The following is a 20,415-nucleotide window of genomic DNA, read 5'->3' as shown; positions in this document are numbered from 1 at the left end:
GTTCTTCTTTCTCAAGACTGCTTTGGCTATCTGGGGTCTTTTGTGGTGCTACAGAAATTTTAGGGTTATTTGTTCTAATTTTGTGAAAAAATGCTACTGGAATTTTGATAGGGATTACAGTGAATCTGTAGATTGCTTTGGGCAGTATGGATATTTTAACATTATTAATTAATTCTTCTAATCCATGAGCATAGAATGTCTTTCCATTTGTTTGTGTCCTCTTCAGTTTCTTTCATCAGTGTTTTATACTTTTCAGAGTACACGTCTTTTACCTCCTTGGTTTAAGTTTATTCCTAAGTATTTTATTTTTTTTGGTGCAATTGTAAATGGAACTGTTTTCTTCATTTCTCTTTCTGCTACTTTGTTATTAGTGCACAGAAATGCAATAAATTTCTGTATATTAATTTTGTATCCTGCAACTTTACTGAATTCATCTATCAGTTCTAATAGTTTTTTGGTGGAGTATTTAGGGTTTCTATAGATAGTACCATGGCACCTGCAAATATTAACGGTTTTATACTTCTTCCTTACCAATTTGGATGCCTTTTATTTCTTTGTCTTGTCTGAGTGTTGTGGGTAAGACTTCCAGAATTATGCTGAATAAAAGCAGCGAGAGTGGACATCCTTGTCTTCTTCCTGATCTTAGAGAAAAAGCACTCAGTTTTTCCCCACTCAGTATAACGTTAGCTGTGGGTTTTTTATATATGGGCTTTATCATGTTGAGGTATGTTCCCTCTAAAACCACTTTGTTGAGAGTTTTTTATCATGAGTGGATGTTGTATTTTGTCAACTACATTTTCTGCATCTCATGAGATGACCATATGGTTTTTAACCTTTCTCTTGTTAATGTGATGTATCACACTGATTGAATGTCAATATTGAACCACTCTTGCATCCCCAGAATAAATAACATTTGATCATGGGAATTATTTTTTTTTTTTTTTTGTATTGTTGAATTCAAATTGCTAATATGTTGTTCAGGACTTTTGCACCTATGTCCATCAGAGCTACTGGCCTGTAGTTTTCTTTTTGGGGGTGTCTTTTTCTGGTTTTGATATCATAGCAACACTGGTCTCATAGAATTAATTTGAAAATTTCACTTCTCTTTTTTTGGAATAGTTTGAGAAGAATAGGTATTAACTCTTAGGTATTAACTCTTCTTTATTTTTTTATTTAAAAAATTTTATTTATTTTGAGAGAGAGAGAGAGAGAGAGAGAGAGAGAGAGACTGACTAGGACAGGGGCAGAGAGACAGTGAGAGAGAATCCCAAGCGGGCTCTGCATTGTCAGTACAGAGCCCGATGCGGGGCTCAAACTCACGAACCCTGAGATCATGACCTGAGCTGAAGTTGGATGCTTAACTGACTGAGCCATTGAGGCAACCCTCTTCTTTAATTTTTTTTTAAATTTTGTTTTGAATGTTTATTCATTTTTGAGAGACAGAGAGTGACAGACCGTGAGTGGGGGAGGGGCAGAGAGAGAGGAAGACACTGTATCTGAAGCAGGCTCCAGGCTCTGAGGTGTCAGCACAGAGCCCAATGCAGGGATTGAACTCACAAACTGAGATCATGACCCGAGCCAGCCGACGCTTAACCGATAAGCCACCCAGGCGCCCCAAGAAATCCTTTTAAAACAGTAAATGTTCAGTGTAGATGAGCTGAAATACTCAACCTGAGTGATGATTACAATATAGTTTTATATAAAGAGAGACAGAGAAAGCACTGGCAATATGGACTCAACCATTCATTCCATTTGTTACTAGCTTGCTTCATAAATTGCTTCCTCTCTTTATGCCTCAATTTTTCAATATATTGTCACCTGTATTGTCCCACTTCATTGCCGAGCCAAATAAAAATTCCAGATTCACTAACTTTCTGTAGGTGAAAAATGGGTGAGAAATGGTATGTTCAGGTTATTCAAAAGTTAATATAGTTTGTATATAGTTAGTATTAATAATTGGTAATAATATCTTTGTGTGATGCTTTAGTTTTCAAACTACCTTCCCTATAATATTTTTTCTTCCTCTGACTCCATAAAGTAGGAGGGGATAGATAACTCTCACTTTCCAGATAATCACGGGTAGTATTTTGGTTCTACAGTAAACAGATTTATATCTCTCTAAAGTTTTATACACACACACACACACACACACACACACACACGCCAAGTTTTGTGTGCATGTTTAAACAAATGAAATTGATTAACTCAATTATACATTCCCTGAAAAAAAAAACTAGCCCTTCCCAAAGAAACATAAAATGAAGTGCTAAATAAAGTACTGAATAAAGCACTCAAAGTAGAGTACATAAGAAATGTTATTTTACAAGCAGTTAAGACAACTGGAACCCTCTATCCCACAGCAATAGAGAGCAAGCCAGCATTTTTAGTGTCTAATATTTCATTGGATAATAAACTTCTAGTCTCTTTTGGGAGCTGTTCTTCTTGCATGTAAACACTAAACATCACTACTGTAATTTATTCAAGCACATTGTTCCCAGATTTTCCTATTATAAACAATGCCACAAACATACATCTTTGCTCACTGAGAGGGCATGACATACACGTGTTATGTCTTGATATGCACTACCAACCTGCTTTCTGGAAAGATCGTACCACTGCACATTTCTATTGACAGTGTGTTAAAATGCCCATATTCCCATTCCTTTTCCTTTGGAGGTTTGGCTTGAAATAACACCATGCTTTTCTGCCATTAATAGTGAAAAATCTTAGGATCGATTACAAAGATGGTAACTGGCTCACATTAAGAACAAGTATCTGAGAAAAATAATAATAATAAAAAAAAAGGTTCCAAGGAGAAAACCTGGGAACCAAATATTCAGAAATTCCCATTTAATCAGGAGCTGGAGTTTTCATTGCCCTGCTCACTTGTCACCATCTGTTTGTTTTGTTTTGTTATGTATTATTTTTTAGTCATGATCTGTGATGAGAAGAGAAAGAAAGGAATGTAGGATGATAAAGAAAATGCATGCCCCCAACAAAGTACCAGCTTCCCTCGGATCCATCATTACACAAAGCTCTCCTGAGTGTATATTTCACAAAAATGGAAAACAACACAGTTTCAAATGTTTTACCTCCAGCATGAAAATTAAACTGTTCGTTCTGACTTCTGAGGCCATCAGCCAAGTTTTGTAATTATCAGTGATATTATTGTTGATTTATATTAATCATTTAATATAATCAAAACCTCAGATTATTTCAATCTAACACATCAAATGTGACAAAGAAGAAAAAAATGCCCATCACAGGAGAGGACATAGTGCCTCACATACCTAACACAGTATTCTTTTTTTTAAAGTTTAATTTATTTTGAGGGAGAGAACACATGCGTGCATGCAAGCGGGGCGGGCAGGGGGTGGGGCAGAGAGAGAAGGAGAGAATCCCAAGCAGGCTCTATGCTGTCAGGGCAGAGCCCGACGTGGGGCTCAATCTTACAAACCATGACACCAGGACCTGGGCCGAAATCAAGATTTGGACGCTTAACTGACTGAGATACCCAGGTGCCTCCTGACATAGTATTCTTAAGCAGAAGCTTAGTCAGTTTTACATATACTTTATATCTGAGACACAGAGTAGATTCTTTTCTTTTTAATGTTTATTTATTTATTTTGAGAGAGAGAGCAAGCAGGGGAGGGTCAGAGAGAGGGGGAGAGAGAAAATCCCCCCAAAGCTCTGCTCTGTCAGCAAAGAGCCTGACACAAGGCTTAATCTCACAGTCTGTGAGATCATGGCCTGAGCCAATATCAAGAGTCAGATGCTTAACTGACTGAGCCACCCAGGTGCCCCCAGAGTAGACTCTTTATATCAATCAGGTAAAAAAAATTCACCTTATGTTTTCTTTCATTACTCAGAATGGTCCTAAGGACAAAATAGCAGGTATGAAGTGACAGGAAAAAAGTTTAGATAATGCTTTCCTTTTTGAACCATTATCTAGATAGTCTCCAAATGTCTGCAGAAAGACCTATGAATCCAAAAAGCAAAAGATCACAATTTAGCTTTACAAAATGTTGTACTGCTTTAGACTAAGTTGCAGGTTCAGACTCAGCAAGAAAAAAAGTGCCACCTCCCAAGTAGCAGCATCGATGTCTGCAGCCAGCGAACACCCCGCTCGGAAGACTTGCAGTCCGGGTACCTACCACATGGGATTCGTTTTACTCTGACCTTTAGGTCATTCACTGAACAGATACTATTATTTAGAATTTAGCTGTTATCTAGGTGCTGCGAGCTGCAGTGGACAGCAGTAAAGGATAGAAAGTAAATCCCGGCTCTCAAATTCTAGCTGGAAAGATGGACTGCAGACAAATATAAATGCTGACGAATAAGAGAGCTCCAGGGTAATCAGTGTTATAAAGACATAAAATATGGGATGCATTAGGAAGTGACTTGGTAGCAAAGAGAAAGCTCCATTAGATGGCATAATCAAGAAAGGCTTGTTTCAGGAGGTGATGTCTGAGCCAGACTTTGAATAAGGTAAGGTTAAGCAGACAATGATGTGGGAAAACAGTGTCTCAGGCAGAGGAAACAGCAAAAGTGAAAGACTGGCCTGGAGCGTTTGAGAAAAAAAGGCCAGTGTGGCCAGAGCACAGTGACTGAGAGGGAAAATGAAGAATGAAGTTGGAAGAGGCTGGATTCTCAGATTATACAGGGCCTCAGAGGCCACAGCAGAGTCTGAATTTGATTCTAGGAATAGTGGGAAGCCATTAAGGAGCTTAAACAAGAGAGTGATGAGAGCCGATTTAAGTTTTTAAAAAAAATCTCTGGTGGCTCTGTGAGGTACAGACGGCAGCCGAGCAGGAACAGCAACCAGGAGAGTGACAGAACTGATGAGCTGAAATAGTCTCCATGGGAGAGATAGTCGGTTTGGGTGAGGGTGGTAATGGGAACGAAGAAGAACAGGCAGGTTTAGGGTACATCTCAGAGCTGAACTGACAAGACTTGCTAATGAATCCACGTTGCAAGCGAGGGCAAAACAGGGAAACGAAGGGTTGCTCCTATGCCAGCACTTGAGCAACCAGACAAATGGTGGTGCTGTTAACTGATGGGGTCGGGGGGTGGCAGTGATAGGGGGAACTGAGGGTTGGGCGATGAAAGGTCCTGTCTGGGGCACACTGGGCACTGGAGATCAAACAGGGGTATAAGCCGGGCTATAAACAGCATACAGAGGAGACATAAAGCCCACAGGACAGGATGAGACCACTTGGAAAGAAACTAAAGATACGGACATGCCAATATCGATCAGGTGAGAACAGGAAGAAGAGTCAGCAGAAGAGCTGAGCGGGAGCACCGTGAGGTAGGAGGGTATTCAGGAGAGTATGGGGTCAGAAACAGAGAACATTTTCAGAAGGAAGGAATAATCAACTGTGTGAAATGTTGCTGGAAGACACTGAATAAGGAAAGAAAACTCACAAGTGGATTTAGCAAGAGAGGAGTATATTAATAAAGAAATACGGTGGGGTAATGTCACAAAAGGGCATTTGATCTTGATCAAGCTATCACTTTCAAAGCTAAGATATTTAAAACAGACCATCTCAGCAAAATTCCTGAAGTATGCTGATTTATCAGGCTAAGTCCATTTTGACTTCCCTTGTCAAAGAAAGAGGAGAGAACAATGACTCAGGAGGGTGTCCTTCTGAGTTTTCCATACTTATTCCCCAGAGAGGGGAGCCTTGGTGACAGCATGGCAGTATTCAGATTTACATGGAAAGAGGAGCAGCTCAGCCCCAAAGAATAACAGTTTGCCTGCTTGATGGTGATTCATCAAAGTGCTAACAGTCACCTGTCCAAACCAACTCCAAGCCAAGTTTCTTTATCTAATCTAGTGGCCCAAGTGAAAGAAAAGACCTGTCAACCAAGGAGGAGACCACATCCGTGCTCTCTGGGTGGGAGCATTCTTCCAACACTACATTCTCTTCCCCAAGGCTGTCACCGCCTCACTGTCAGACTCCAGCCTGCGTCTCTCTCTGCTGGTGTCACCGAGCACAAAACTGAGAAATGAGATCTGAGGCCCGCCCACACCTGGGCCACTCGCCTTTCTGTCTCCTCCTCACGGCCCGCCCCTTACCTGGGTCATTTTGTCCACAGAGACTGGAATTCCGTCGATGGTGAGAGGGGGCAGCTCTGAGTTAACCTCCTGTGGTGCAGGGGCGTGTTCTGCCAGGGCAGACTCCAGGTCTTCCAGGATCATGCTCTTGTACTTACGCACCTGCAGGGAATTAAAGGGCAGAAATAAACAAGATGCCCGACAGCCAGGGAGGGTTGGTGCCAAGCAACCGGAAGGTGGGTAGGGCCGCCCTCCTCAACCACAGCAGAGTCCTAAGCACAAACACTTCTACAACTAGCAGATAAAAATACCCGACGGCCCCGAAGACATCACACCGTACAGAGTTCAGTGAAAAGATGATGAAACTACAGGTAATAACAGCAGAAAGGAGCCAGTGGGAAGTTTTACAGAAACACTGCTTCTCAGTTAAAATCACGTTTTCTCCATCAACACTGGCACCATCACCTGTTGCAGATCTAACAGGAACGGAATTCTTTATTCTGTGTTGCCCAGGCCCTCTGATAAAACCTAGCTGTGGCAGTTCGTCACCAAAATCACTTCCAAGATCAGCAAGGACTTGCCTCTCTAAAACTCTAAGCAACCTATCTGAAACTGCTGCTACCTTCCTGCAAGGCCAGACTACCCAGCAGGTGATTCAGTGCTTGAGAGGCTGGGCTGAAAGCGTCTGAGATAAAAACAAGAAGCATATACTGTAGTTGTATGTCAAAGGCGCCACTGTCACTATAAGGCTCAGGGCCAAAAGAGAGCCCTGCAGGTCATGCCTTCCTCGTTTCTGGTACTCCCTGGTGACAGAGGTCAACTTCAAATCCACGATGTCTCTGGAGCTCAGACATGTGGGTCTGAACCAGATGTCATTGTTCTGACTCCTTTCCTTCTACTACCAGTGAAAGGTCTCTCCAAAGACAGAGAACTTAACAGCAGCGCATTTGTACATACACACATTCTTCCATGATGAGCACAAATAGTAGGCAGACACAGGACCCCACAACCACCAATAACGGGTGCATTCACTTACAAGGACACCGGGCGGGGGGGATAAGGACACCTTCGTGGATAACACGAAAGCCAGGGAATTTTGGAAATGTGACAAGGTGAGGCAGGAAACTAACTTGTTTTCAGGGCTCACGCCATTATCTTAGGAAATAAGGGAAGAGAAAATGAGGTATCCCAGAAATTAGGATAATGTTTGAGTCCTGGGTTTTCTACTCCAGACTGGACTCTCAATCAGGACAAGTTTCCTTGTAAGTATCTCATTACGACGGCGAAAAAAAAGAAAGATTCTCATACTCCACCTCAAGCCTGTGGAAAACTAAAAATCATCGTTGGCTATGAAGTACAACTTTGGCAGTTATAGAACCTTCCAAATAGGTCAACAATGAAGGGGATGACAGAAAAATTGTATAAAGGCGTAGAATCGTTATCATCCTAGAGATTCAGTTTTATCCTGGTTTCTAACAAAAAAAGAAAGTTTGAAAAATCATTGCCAACACGTATTTATTATAACAAAAGCAGCTGGTGTTGCCCACTTAAGGATTTATATGTTCTGCTTTCCAGGTTTCTGTATCTGATGCAGAGCGTTTACACTACCAGCCCACAGAAAAACTCAATCTTATTAGCCTAAGTTCTGGTCTTTGAACTTTAATGTATTAGGTTAAATCATTATATTAGTATGCAGGCCCATAGTAAGGATATATATAAATATATTTATTTATAAAAATAAATTTCACTGTGCTGGAAATACCTGGCATTCAAAGACAGGAAATCATTAGATTATTACTATTACATTATTAGCTAGTTTCAAACAATTTTGGTCATTTTTATGGGTCAGTAAAATTCTAGGAATTTATAACCAGGCATTTTGCTAAACTTATCAGTGCCATATAACTCCTTAAAAATATCTTGAGTATCAAAAAAAAAAAAAAAATTGTTGGTAGAGCATTCCTCCAAGTAATTTACAACAAAACTTCAGCTGTGACCACAGTATTTTTAAGGTTGCTCAGTAAAGTTTCCCAGAATTATCAAGTTAGTGCTTTAATTCTATCACCTCTGAAATGCATATTTTTTCATATTTAAATGTCCTCTGAAATTGGGATACCTCTTTTTTAAAATTGTTGAGATAGACAGAGTGTGAGCAGGCAAGGGGCAGAAAGGGGGAGACAGAATCCAAAGCAGGCTCTAGGCTCTGAGCTGTCAACACAGAGCCTGACATGGGGCTTGAACCCATGAACCGCGAGATCATGACCTGAGCCCAAGTCGGACGCTTAATCAACTGAGCCACCCAGGTGTGCCTGAAATCGGGATACATCTTAAAACTGCTGTGGATGAGGCAACCTGGGGCACAGTTGTCACTTCCTGCACATATGAACATGGCTGTTATCCCTGGGAGCAATGCAATCCCTTGCCTTTTCAATCAACAAACCATTGAGCAACATTTGAGAAAGAATGTGAGTCTTGGTTATAGTTGGATAATCTCCCCAGTGATATTTCTGGTAAGATCAAGAAGCCCCAGCATCAAACTTGCTGCAGCTTGGAGACAACAGCAGAGCACTTTCTTTTTCTTTCTTTTTTTTTTTCAGAGCACTTTCTAAAGACATGCAGCACCACCCATATGCTCTTGATGGCACCGAGGACAATATCACATGAAATGTCACAGCCAATGATGTCTTTGAAACAAGAAGTCATTCAGAAGCACTGAGCTGTGAAAGTGAGGACGTTTTAGGAGTATCAATTTATTTCACTTTCATTTTCCTTTTTATGTATTATATAAAAATGCAATGTGATTAAAATCTATGTCTAAATAAGCTTGAAAAAGTTCTTTCAATAAATATAAAATAAAAATTCTAAGTGATAAGCACTGTGCCCGAGTTTGTCAATGTTTTTTCTTTCTTCATGGTAAATAAATAAGGGTGCATCTTATAACTGCTGATGTCATAGATATGATGAAATAGAGGTTTGTTTTTCCAACTTCTATCCTCTATTTCAAAAACCATAGCTTAAGCCTTTATTACTTCATACCAATGTCACTGTCAACTAACTGGTTTTACAAAGTTAAAAACCACTTAAAAACAAAATCAGCTGGTCTGTCTACCAATCTCTCTTCCCCCAATTCATCCTATTGACCAATGACATTTAAAATATCTGAGCCCAGGGTGCCTGGATGGCTCAGTTAGTAGAGCATGTGACTCTTGATCTCAGGGTTGTGAGTTCAAACTTATGTTGGGTATAGAGATTCCTTTAAAAAAAAAAAAAGTATTAAAAAAAAAAAATCTCAGCCCCTTTGGGACTATATGAAAATAAGTAAGTTTCTGAAACACTGAATACGATGTACTGATCACTTACCAGGTGCCAAGCACTGCATATATGATCTCAATTAATCTTCACACAATTCAATAAGGAAAATTCTAGTATACCCATTGTACAGCTAAGAAAAACAAGGCTTAATGAACTTAAGTAACTTCCCCAAATCATATAGTTAGTATAACAGTAATATAGGTATAAACCAAACTATTTTTTTTTAATTTTTTTTTTTAACGTTTATTTATTTTTCAGACAGAGAGAGACACAGCATGAACGGGGGAGGGGCAGAGAGAGAGGGAAACACAGAATCGGAAGCAGGCTCCAGGCTCTGAGCCATCAGCCCAGAGCCCGGCATGGGGCTCGAACCCGCGGACCGCGAGATCGTGACCTGAGCCAAAGTCGGACGCTCAACCGACTGAGCCACCCAGGCGCCCCCCAAACTAATTTTTATCTAGCTCCAAAGCCTGTATGTTCAGCCACTTAGCTATCATTTCTTTTTTTCTCAAAACCATCTCTACAGCTCCCCACTTCTCACAGGATGAAGGCCAAACTCTCAGTCCAGCATTTCAACCTTTCTGATCATTCCCTACTTTTCCACTGGGGCCACCAGATAACAGTTGTGCCTGCCCAGTTCTGTAGACTATGGGGACGGCACCCTCTTAGTTGGCCAGTTTCCTCACTAACTTTTGCATCTAGCAAGTTCTTTTCACCTCTGGGTCTTTAATTCTGCTTCCTATCCAAACATTATCCATCTTGCAAGGCCCAACTCCATTTCCACTTCTTTTAAGAAAAATCCCCAAGTGTTCTACCCATAATTCTCTTACTCCTTTTTAAATTGCTATAAACTCAAATGGTCACTTAGATTGTTATATATACCGTATACAACTAGTGTGTGACATCACTGAGCACAGGGACTGGGTCTTTTATTTAACATATATTATGAAACAGCTGACATAATCAGACATGTGCAGAAGATATATTGACAAGCATTCTCATAACTGCCAGAGATGGAAAGCATTTAGGGTGTTTACAAGAGCCATTAGAGTTCTGGGCACAGAATGTGCTTGTTGAGGATTTAGGAACCGGCTGCTACAAACATAATATCAACAAGCCTTTAGTCTGGTTGAAAAAACAGTCCCCGACAAAATACCATAGTTCTGTATACCTGAAGCTTTTCTGGAGAAAAGACAAGTCTTCAGGAAGGTCCCATGGAAGATTAAAAAAAATTTTTTTTATCTATGAGCTCCTCTAAAATGAAAAATATATTGCCATCTCAGGTAAACAAAAAGATGCCCCAGTGCAGAGCTGCCCTCAGACCCGTGATCCTGAAGCACACCTGGCGTGGAGCCAGGCCAGACTCTGGCCCATGAAGTTATGTTGGCTTCACCCTGTTCTCTCTCCAGCCCCAATGTTAGTCTCTTTCCTCCCCCGCCTCAGTCCAGATTCCTAATTTTCCCCTCGCCCCCGGATCCCTAGTTTTGGACCTTGAAACCTCAAAGGACTTGGATGGAATTCTTATCTCCTCCTACTTTGTACCTAACAGTGTTAGTTATTTGTTAAGTACGTAGATAAATGAAGATTTTTTACTTTACTATTTTTTTTTTTTACTTTACTATTTTTAAACATTTTAATTCCAGTAAACATATAGCGTTATCCTAGTTTCAGGTGTACAATATAGTGATTCACCAATTCTATACATTACTCAGTGCTCATCATGGTAAGTGTACTCTTAATCCCCTTACCTGCTTCGCCCATCCACTCCACCCCCCTCTGGTAATCATCCATTTGTTCTCTACAGTTAAGAGTCTGCTTTTTGGTTTCTCTCTTTTTTTTCTTTGTTCATTTGTTTTGCTTCTTAAATTCCACATATGAGTGAAACTATAAGGTATTTTTACTTTACTATTTTTTAAATATGCTTCCACATTTCCTAACTCAAAGCTATTTTTAAAAACCTATACAAAAAAGTGAATGATTTAGAACAAGAAATCATGACCAACTCCAGGGCTCACCCATCTACTGGGAAAGAAGAATTAAAGACAGAAGAATGATTTCAAAGAAGCTGGTGACAACCCCAGAGCTACCTCTTGCCTCTGTGACTATGACTAATTTCTGTACCTGTGGAACTGGTTAGTCATATCCAGTGTGTCCCCATCTAACTGCTATGGATTATTTTTTTTTTTTAATTTTTTTAAATGTTTATTTTTTTTTGAAGGAAAGAGAGACAGTGTGGGGGGGGGGGGATGGGCAGAGAGAGAGAGGGAGACACAGAATCTGAAGCAGGCTCCAGGCTCTGAGCTGTCAGCACAGAGCCTGATGCAGGGCTCGAACCCACAAACCATGAGATCATGACCTGAGCCAAAGTCGGATGCTCAACTGACTGAGCCACCCAGGCACCCCACTGCTATGGATTATTAACTCTGAGAAAAGAGCTACATCTCCAGAGACTCTTGAAGTTCTTCTAAAAACGGATAGAAATTCTCTCTCTGTTCCTCAACAAAATATTTCTAGGCCTATTCCTACTACACCTATAAAAGTATGGGATATGGCAGTAAGCCAAGAGAATGCCCTCAGGGCACGGCAACTTAAAAAATCTACCATTTGCCAATGCTTCTCATGCCAGCTCTCTCTAAACATATATGGGGGATGATAATCAACTTTAGTTAATTTCTACTGCTCCCCAGTGAGGTAGGTATTATCTTACACATGAGGACACTGAGCAACATATAGGAAAAATCCATGTGCGGAACTATACAAAAAAATCAAAGCTTAAAAACAGATTTCACAAATGTGGAGTTATAGTTATATATGCCCACTCTAGCTTAATACCAACCCATTGGCAAAACTGAATGAGCTTGTCTAAATGTTAATAATGCTATGTTTTACTATGGGAGCCACACCTTCACTTAAGAAGGATATCAAAAAGGGTCAAAACACTCAATGGAGCTGCTCTGGAGGTCTTTTAACTTGTTTTTTGTTTTAAAAAGCTGAGGCTTAAGAAGACAAAGGTTTTAAACTGCAGAGAACATTAGATCTGAAAGTCTAGATCCCAAGCGACGTAGAGAAGCCTTGAGCTTCTGGATAAGGAAATCTCGTTCTACATCATAGTCAAAGGCTCTTTCTGAGAGTTTAGCTGGTTTTATTTCACTATCCCACATTACAAGTATAGACATGGCATATGTGACTTCTGAACCCGGCAGCTCCCCCATCCAGCCAGCCATCAAACAAGTATTTATTATTCATCTCCTGTATGTGAGGCACTGTGCTAAGGAAGGGCTGTGGACAAAATGGAAAGCAAAATCAGTCACAGTGTCCCATTGTTGTGTATATTCCTGTTTAGTGGAGAGGACAAACAAAAAATAATCACAAAAATAAATGTACAATTACGAGCCAGGACAAGTACTATAAAGAAGGACACAAGCTAACTTCGTAGTTCTTTACTTCCCAAGGTCTCAATTGAGATCCAACGGAGGATTAGAGCCTAGAAACCAAATCTGCATTGCTGAGTGCTGCCGAATGTTTAAGACGCTTTATTTCATGCAACAAATATTACGGAGCAGCTACTCGTGGCAGGGGGAACGTGCGGCACTGGGAGCACAATGGAGAACAAAGTAGATCTAGCCCCTCCTGTCTTGGGGCTCACAATCTAGCTGGGGACAGACAGTGATCAAATAATCACACAAATAAGAGTGCATCTGTAGTAAGTAGGCGGAGGTGCGGTGAGAGCCTTGGCTAGAATGAGGGGCTGTGACTTATGCAGGAGGTGAGAGAAGGCTTCGCAGAAGAAGTGTCGACTCAACTGAATTCTTAAGTACAAGTCAGAGTTATAAGGTGAGGAAGGAGGTCAGAAAGAGAGCAAATTGGAGTTAAGAGCATACACAAAAGCTCTGTGGAGGGATGACACAGTTTGTGCAAAGGAGTGAGCGGACACTCTTGTGGCTGGAGTGGAGAGAAGCTGGGGAGGGGGGAAGATATGGCTAGAGGTGGAGGAGAGTCACGCAAAGGCCTCCTGCGGAAAGGGAACTGGATGGACACCAGAGTTGGTAGCCAGGCTTGTGGCAATGGAAAGAGAGAAAACTGGGCAAATTTGAGAGCTATTTAGGAAATGGAGAACAAAATAATGGGTATGGGGAAGAGAGGAGAGAGGGAGGTGCCAGAAATGGCTCTAGGTTTCTGCCTTGCATAACTGGATGAGGGACAGACAGACACTGAAATAGATGTAAGAATTTTTTTTTGGTGGAGGAGAAGATTTAAGTTTATAGTTTTGCTCAAGTTGAAGTGCTATTAAGATATCTAGGAGGAGATTTTTCTCTTTCCTGTTCTATTTCAGTGACAATCTTTTGGGAAGTATTTTTGATAATGTCTGTTTTCTGTTATTTGTATCTTTAATGTATATAGAAATAACTTTTCTTTCTTTTTTAAAAACTGCATACAAACATATGGGCATATAGATGGAATTTCACTTTTTTTTTAAAAGATTTTATTTTTAAAAAAAATTTTTAAAAATGTTTTTATTTATTTTTGAGACAAAGAGAGACAGAGCATGAGCAGGGGAGGGGCAGAGACAAAGGGAGACACAGAATCCAAAGCAGGCTCCAGGCTCTGAGCTGTCAGCACAGAGCCTGACGTGGGGCTCGAACTCACAGACCGTGAGATCATGACCTGAGCTGAAGTCGGACGCTTAACCGACTGAGCCACCCAGGCGTCCCTTTAAGATTTTGTTTTTAAGTAATCTCTACATGCAACGTGGGACTTGAACCCACAACCCTGAGATGAAGAGTCACATGCTCTACCTACTGAGCCAGCCAGGTGCCCCCAAAATTTCACTTCTATGTCCTACTATCTTTCACCCCATCACTCCCTCACCCTCAAGGTGCCCTGATGGCCTCCCCTCTTGTTTCTGCGGGTGTGACCAAGAAGAGGGAAAGGAGGAGTGACTTCTGCTGTTCATTACCACCACCAGAAAAATGCGCTTTAAACTGTCTCCTTTCCTCCCCAGAAAGAAGCAGGTAGTAGCTATAATCATCCTGACCTTTCTTTCACAGGACTGTGGAGAACTGAAAGGTAGCTCTGTTCCGTTTTAGAAGAAGAGGCAAGGACTAAGGAAATGAGATTAAATTTGAAACCCCATATTTAATGCCCTAGACAAACCTATGGAAAATGTAATACTCCATCACCTTGAACCCAAATCCCAACAGTGGCTTTATTATACAGAAGTTGGGGAATCTTAGGCAAATCACTTAGCCTCTCTGGTCTAGTACTCTCTTGCAAAATGAAAATAATAATATCCCTACACCTCCAGGTTATTGCCAGAATTACTGAGACTATGTATACTTCAAAGTTTTTTTAATAGTTTTTATAAAAAATGATACAAATGTTAGTAACTTTACTAACCATATATTTGCTATACTATACAAATGCAGAGGTTCCATAAACATGTATAAAATGAAGATTTAGGGGCGCCTGGGTGGCGCAGTCAGTTAAGCGTCCGACTTCAGCCAGGTCACGATCTCGCGGTCCGTGAGTTCGAGCCCCGCGTCAGGCTCTGGGCTGATGGCTCGGAGCCTGGAGCCTGTTTCCGATTCTGTGTCTCCCTCTCTCTCTGCCCCTCCCCCGTTCATGCTCTGTCTCTCTCTGTCCCAAAAATAAATAAAAAACGTTGAAAAAAAATAAAATAAAATAAAATAAAATGCAGATTTAATTTTAAAGTAGGACCAGACTCTTTGTATGGTTCCATAACCTGCTTTGTTCATTTAATACAACATCACCATTTGAAAATGTTAAGAAAAAGATCTATGTCGTGATATTTAATGGCAGGATAGCAGTCCTATCTCTGGATGGGCCATCAATTTAATCCCTTATCTTTAAACATTTAGGTTATTCTCAAATTAAAAAAAAATACTATAAAGAGTACAGTGACTAATGTACATACATCTTTGCCCACTTAACCAATTATTTCCTTAAGATAAAATTTCAAAAGGAAGCTGGATTAAAAAGTGTACATTTGGGCACTTTTTATACCAGTTGCCAATCTGCCCTGTAGAAAATTACACAGTTTAAACTGTCTGTGGGGCGCCTGGGTGGCTCAGTCGGTTAAGCGTCCGACTTCAGCTCAGGTCACGATCTCGCGGTCCACGAGTTTGAGCCCCGTGTCGGGCTCTGGGCTGATGGCTCGGAGCCTGGAGCCTGCTTCCAATTCTGTGTCTCCCTCTCTCTCTGCCCCTCCCCCATTCATGCTCTGTCTCTCTCTGTCTCAAAAATAAATAAACGTTAAAAAAAAATTAAAAAAAAAATAAGCTGAGATACCAACATTGCAAGATGTACATCTTTTTCACATTTGCCATTCCCAAGCCATGTAAAATGGCTTTCTATTTTAATTCCCATTTCTTTGAAAATTTTGGGTTTTTAGACATTTGTATTTCCTCCTTCTGTTCATGTTTTTTTTCTCTTTTGTCTTTGGGTGTTTGAAAATAGAATTTTAAATGAAAAATTTAAATATCCAGGAAGATGTAAAGAACAGTAAATAAGTGCTTCTACCCTCACCACCCAGATTCAATAATTGTCAATATTTTGGCATAATTATTTTATCTTCCATCTGTACATATACATACACATGCAATGTTTCTGGGGCTAACCACTTAAAGTATATTTTAAACACTTCTAAATACTTTAGCATGCATCCTGGAAATATAAGGGCATTTTCATACATAACTATAATACAATGATCACATCCTACAGAAATAACAGAATTCCTTAATATCACCTAATAGATAATCCATATTCAAACCTATCTTTGGGTCTTTGTTATTCATCTGTTCATATTTTTATTGACTTTTGAGAGCTCTTTATATATTAAGAATATTAATCATTAGTTCACTACTTACTGTGTGATCTTGAACAAATTACTTAAGCTCTCAAACCCTCAAATTGCTACATCTGTAAAGCACAAATAAGATATATATATATAGATATATATAATAGGATTATTGTGATTAAGTAAAAATCATAAAGTACTCAGCAGAAAACAGGCATGTTAAAAATACTCAATAAATTATAATTGCTGTTATTAATTTGAAAACATTTTTTCCAGTTTGTTGTGAGCCATTTAATTTTATTTACAGTGCTTTGCTATACACCCCAATTGTAGGCAAGGAGGTAATATGGGCAGAATGCTGAAAAATATTTACAAAACATTTTAACATCAACTATTAAAGGCCTCGTAAAGTTTCCAATCCCCCCCCCCCTTTTTTTTTAACATTTATTTATTTCTTTGAGACAGAGAGAGACAGAACATGAATGGGGGAGGGTTAGAGAGAGATGGAGACACAGAATCCGAAGCAGGCTCCAGGCTCCGAGCTGTCAGCACAGAGCCTGACGCGGGGCTCGAACTCACAGACCGTGAGATCGTGACCTGAGCCGAAGTTGGACGCTCAACCGACTGAGCTACCCAGGCGCCCCTCCAATCCCCTTTTAACAAGCTCTTAAAATAACAATCTTGAATCTGAAATCCATATTCCAAAACTGAACAGCCCTACTGAATTTTAATTTTCCTAGAGTTCTCAGCAGCTTCCAGCTAGAAAAGCAAAAAGGAAGATTAAGGATAGCTTCAGGCAGGACAAAATGCAAATATCAGTTTTAAAATTATTAAATGAGATTATACATACAAAGTGCTTATAACATACCTACAGTATAGTTATACCTACAGTATATATGCCACAGTAAGCACTCAATAAATGTTAGACATTATTATAAAATCTAAATCATTTCCTTAACTTTTATTAACAAGAGATTATGTGTAATACATTGCATACTGATTATGGTAAACAATGGCTCTAATTATTTAATACCACTTTCTATACCAGTGTATAGTAAGATTAAGGAATATCCTGCACCTTGCAAGTCAACAGAGGTCACCCAAAATAATCGGAGCATAGTGTTTCCTTTGAGGGATAGAGTTTAATTACTTTTTCAATTTTGTACATATTTATTGTTCTACTGAGGTTTAGGTATATTTTAGTGATTTTACTTTTTACTAACTTACCCACTTAGTTGAGATTTTTAATTTAGAAGAACAGAATTAATGCACAGAATTTCCTTACAATTTTCAATCTATTCGTATCTGCAGTTAAAACTCTTATCTAATTTCTAAGTCTATATATTTGCTTTCTTCTCCCTTTTCCTCAACTAGCATGCTAGAAATTTTTCTATTTCATTGGATTTTTCATAGTATCATTTCTGGAATGTAACAGTTCTACTTTTTCTGCTCACAGACTCGTTCATTTCTTCCACACGTTTATTCTATTTTTTTCTTAGACTCATGTTGATATTCCCTTTCCAGCTTCTCGAATTCAATAGTTTCTTTTCCATCTTTCTTGCGTATATAAAAAAATTAAGGCAGTGAATATTCCTTTGAGTACCAGTTCGAATCATATTTTTTAAGTTTTGCTTTACATTTTTTAAAGTTTATTTATTTTTGAGAGAGAGACTCCCAAGCAGGCTCCACACTGTTAGCACAGACAACTCGGGGCCCAATTCCACAAAATGTGGGATCATGACCTGAGCTGAAATCAAGAGGTGGACGCTTAACCCAATGAGCCACCCAGGTGCCACACCTCCCTAACCATTTTTTAAAAGTTTAAGAAGTATGCATGTATGTACGTACGAGCATTTTAAAATTTCCATGTAGCTAAAAAATTTTTCCTGTCCATCTTTTGATTTTAAGTTCAAAATTTCCTGTAATTTGGTCAAAAATATGGCCTATATAATTCCACTACTGGGTATTTACCCAAAGAAAATGAAAACACTAATTTGAAAAGATGTATGTACCCTATAATGTTTATTGCAGCATTATTTACAATAGCCAAGATACAGAAGCAACCCAAGTGTCCATCCATAGACAGATGGATAAAAAAGAGGTGGTATATTAATGCAATATTTCTCAGCCATAAAAAAAGAATGAAATCTTACCATTTGCAACATGGATGTATGTAAAATGTAAAATGCTAAGTGAAGTAAGTCAGAGAGAAAGACAAATACCGTATGATTTCATTCACATGTGGAATTTAAGAAACAAAACAAACGAAAAAAACCAACAAACAAAAAAACAGACTCTTAAATACAGAGAACGAACTGTTGGCTGCCAGGGGTGAGGGATGAATAAAATAGATGAAAGGTATTCAAGAGTACACTTAGCTTGAGCACTGAGCAATTTACAGAATCACTGAACCACTGAATTGTGTACCCAAAACTAATATAATACTGTATGTTAATTATACTTCAGTTTTAAAAAAAGAGAGATTTGTAGTTCTGGATGAAAAACAAAATTAAAGTAGTTCCTTGAATAAAAAAACATATGGTTTGTATAGTTTCTGCATTTTGTAATTTATTAAGATTTTTGTTGGGGCCTAATATATGGTCAATTCTTATAATTCATTCATGTTATTTTTCAAATATGGCATATTATATCCTTGTGTAGTAATAATACTAGCATACATATCTTCTTTTTTTTAATGTTTTTTGAATGTTTGTTTATTTTTGAGAGAGAGAGAGAGAGAGAGAGAGAGAGAGCGTGCGCGCATGAGCGGGGGAGGGGCAGAGAGCGAGGGAAACACAGAATACAAAGCAGGCTCCAGGCTCTGAGCTGTCAGCACAGAGCCCAACGCGGGGCTCAAACTCACGAGCTGTGAGATCATGACCTGAGCCGAAGCTGGACACTCAACCGACTGAGCCACCCAGGCTCCCCTAGCATACATATCTTCTATATTAACCTTGTTTATTCTTTTATTCAGATTTCTATATTCTTATTTACAGTTTTCTTCCTTAACCTGACCAAGATTATTAAGGCCTCCTTAATCTGACCAAGATTATTAAGGCCTCCTGCCACTGTCATTTTTAAAAATTTTTCTTATATTTGTAATTTTTTGATCTGCACACTTTGCTTTAATGGTAGTTGAGGCATAAAAAGTTCAGTGTAAATTTATACTGTTTATCAATACCAAATTACCTCTGGTTCTCAGTTAATATTGTCTTGAGAATTTGGCTTTGTCTGATATTAATGCTGTAATCCACGATTTATTTTTGTAGGCATTTGTCTGACATGCCTTTGCCTATTATTTTACTTTTAACATTTTTAACAGCTTTATTGAGACTATAATTCATACACCTTACCTACTAGTTTCGTATGACTGACACAGGTATTGCTAACTTAGTGGCTTAAAACAACAGAAATTCATTTTCTTAGTTTTTCACTGGGCTAAAGTCAAGGTTATTGGCAAGCCTGGTCCTTTTGGAGGATCTAGGGGGAGTCCATTTCCTTGTCTTGTCTAGCTGCTCCTAGCCTGTATTCTTTGGCCCCTGACCCCTTCTCTTGCATCCAACCTTTTACTCCTACCAACACATCTTCTATTTCCTTATCAATCTCCCTTTGTCTCCCTCTTATAAAGACAGTGTGGTTAGGCTTAGGGCCTACCTGGATAATCTAGGGCAATCTCCCCCATCTCAAGATTGTTAACCTAATCACATCACAAAGTTCTTTTTGCCACACAAGGTAACACACCAAAGTTCCAGGGATTCAGACCTGGATATCCTTGGGGGTCACTATTCAGCCTATGAGACCATACAATTCACCATTTAAAGTGTACAATTCAACCTTTTTAAGTATATATGTAGGGTTGTGCAAGCATCATCATAATCTAATTTTAGAACACTTTGATTCCCTTTAAAATAAACTCCGTACTCATTGGCTGTCACTTTCCATTCCTCCCTCCCACCTCTCCAACCTGGCAACGACTAATCTACTTTCCGTCTCTACAGATTTGCCTGTTCTGGACACTGCATATACATGGAATCATACAACATGTGGTCTTTTGTGACTGGGCTCTTTAACTTGGTGCAATGTTTTCAAGGTTCATCCATGCTGTAGTTTTTATCAGTATTTCATTCCCTCTTACTGCTGAATAATAGTCCATATATGGATAATAACACATTTTATTTATCCGCTCATTAGCTGATGAACATTTCGGTTGTTCCCACTTTGAGGCTAT

General features: G+C 39.4%; 1 protein-coding gene across 3 annotated transcripts in view; it reads right to left on the bottom strand.

Moving 5' to 3' along the window:
- NRF1 (nuclear respiratory factor 1) overlaps positions 1–20,415 on the bottom strand; it is a 149,208-nt gene that overhangs the window by 61,913 nt on the left and 66,880 nt on the right. For all 3 annotated transcript variants that reach the window (XM_049641832.1, XM_049641833.1, XM_049641835.1), the window contains exon 5: positions 6,080–6,220. In XM_049641832.1, the coding sequence (XP_049497789.1) occupies positions 6,080–6,220 (141 nt within the window). The remainder of the gene's footprint in view (positions 1–6,079; positions 6,221–20,415) is intronic.

Source organism: Panthera uncia, chromosome A2 (genome assembly GCF_023721935.1).
Source record: "Panthera uncia isolate 11264 chromosome A2, Puncia_PCG_1.0, whole genome shotgun sequence".
Classification (NCBI taxonomy): Eukaryota; Metazoa; Chordata; class Mammalia; order Carnivora; family Felidae; genus Panthera; species Panthera uncia.
This window is presented reverse-complemented; position numbering and strand designations above follow the sequence as displayed.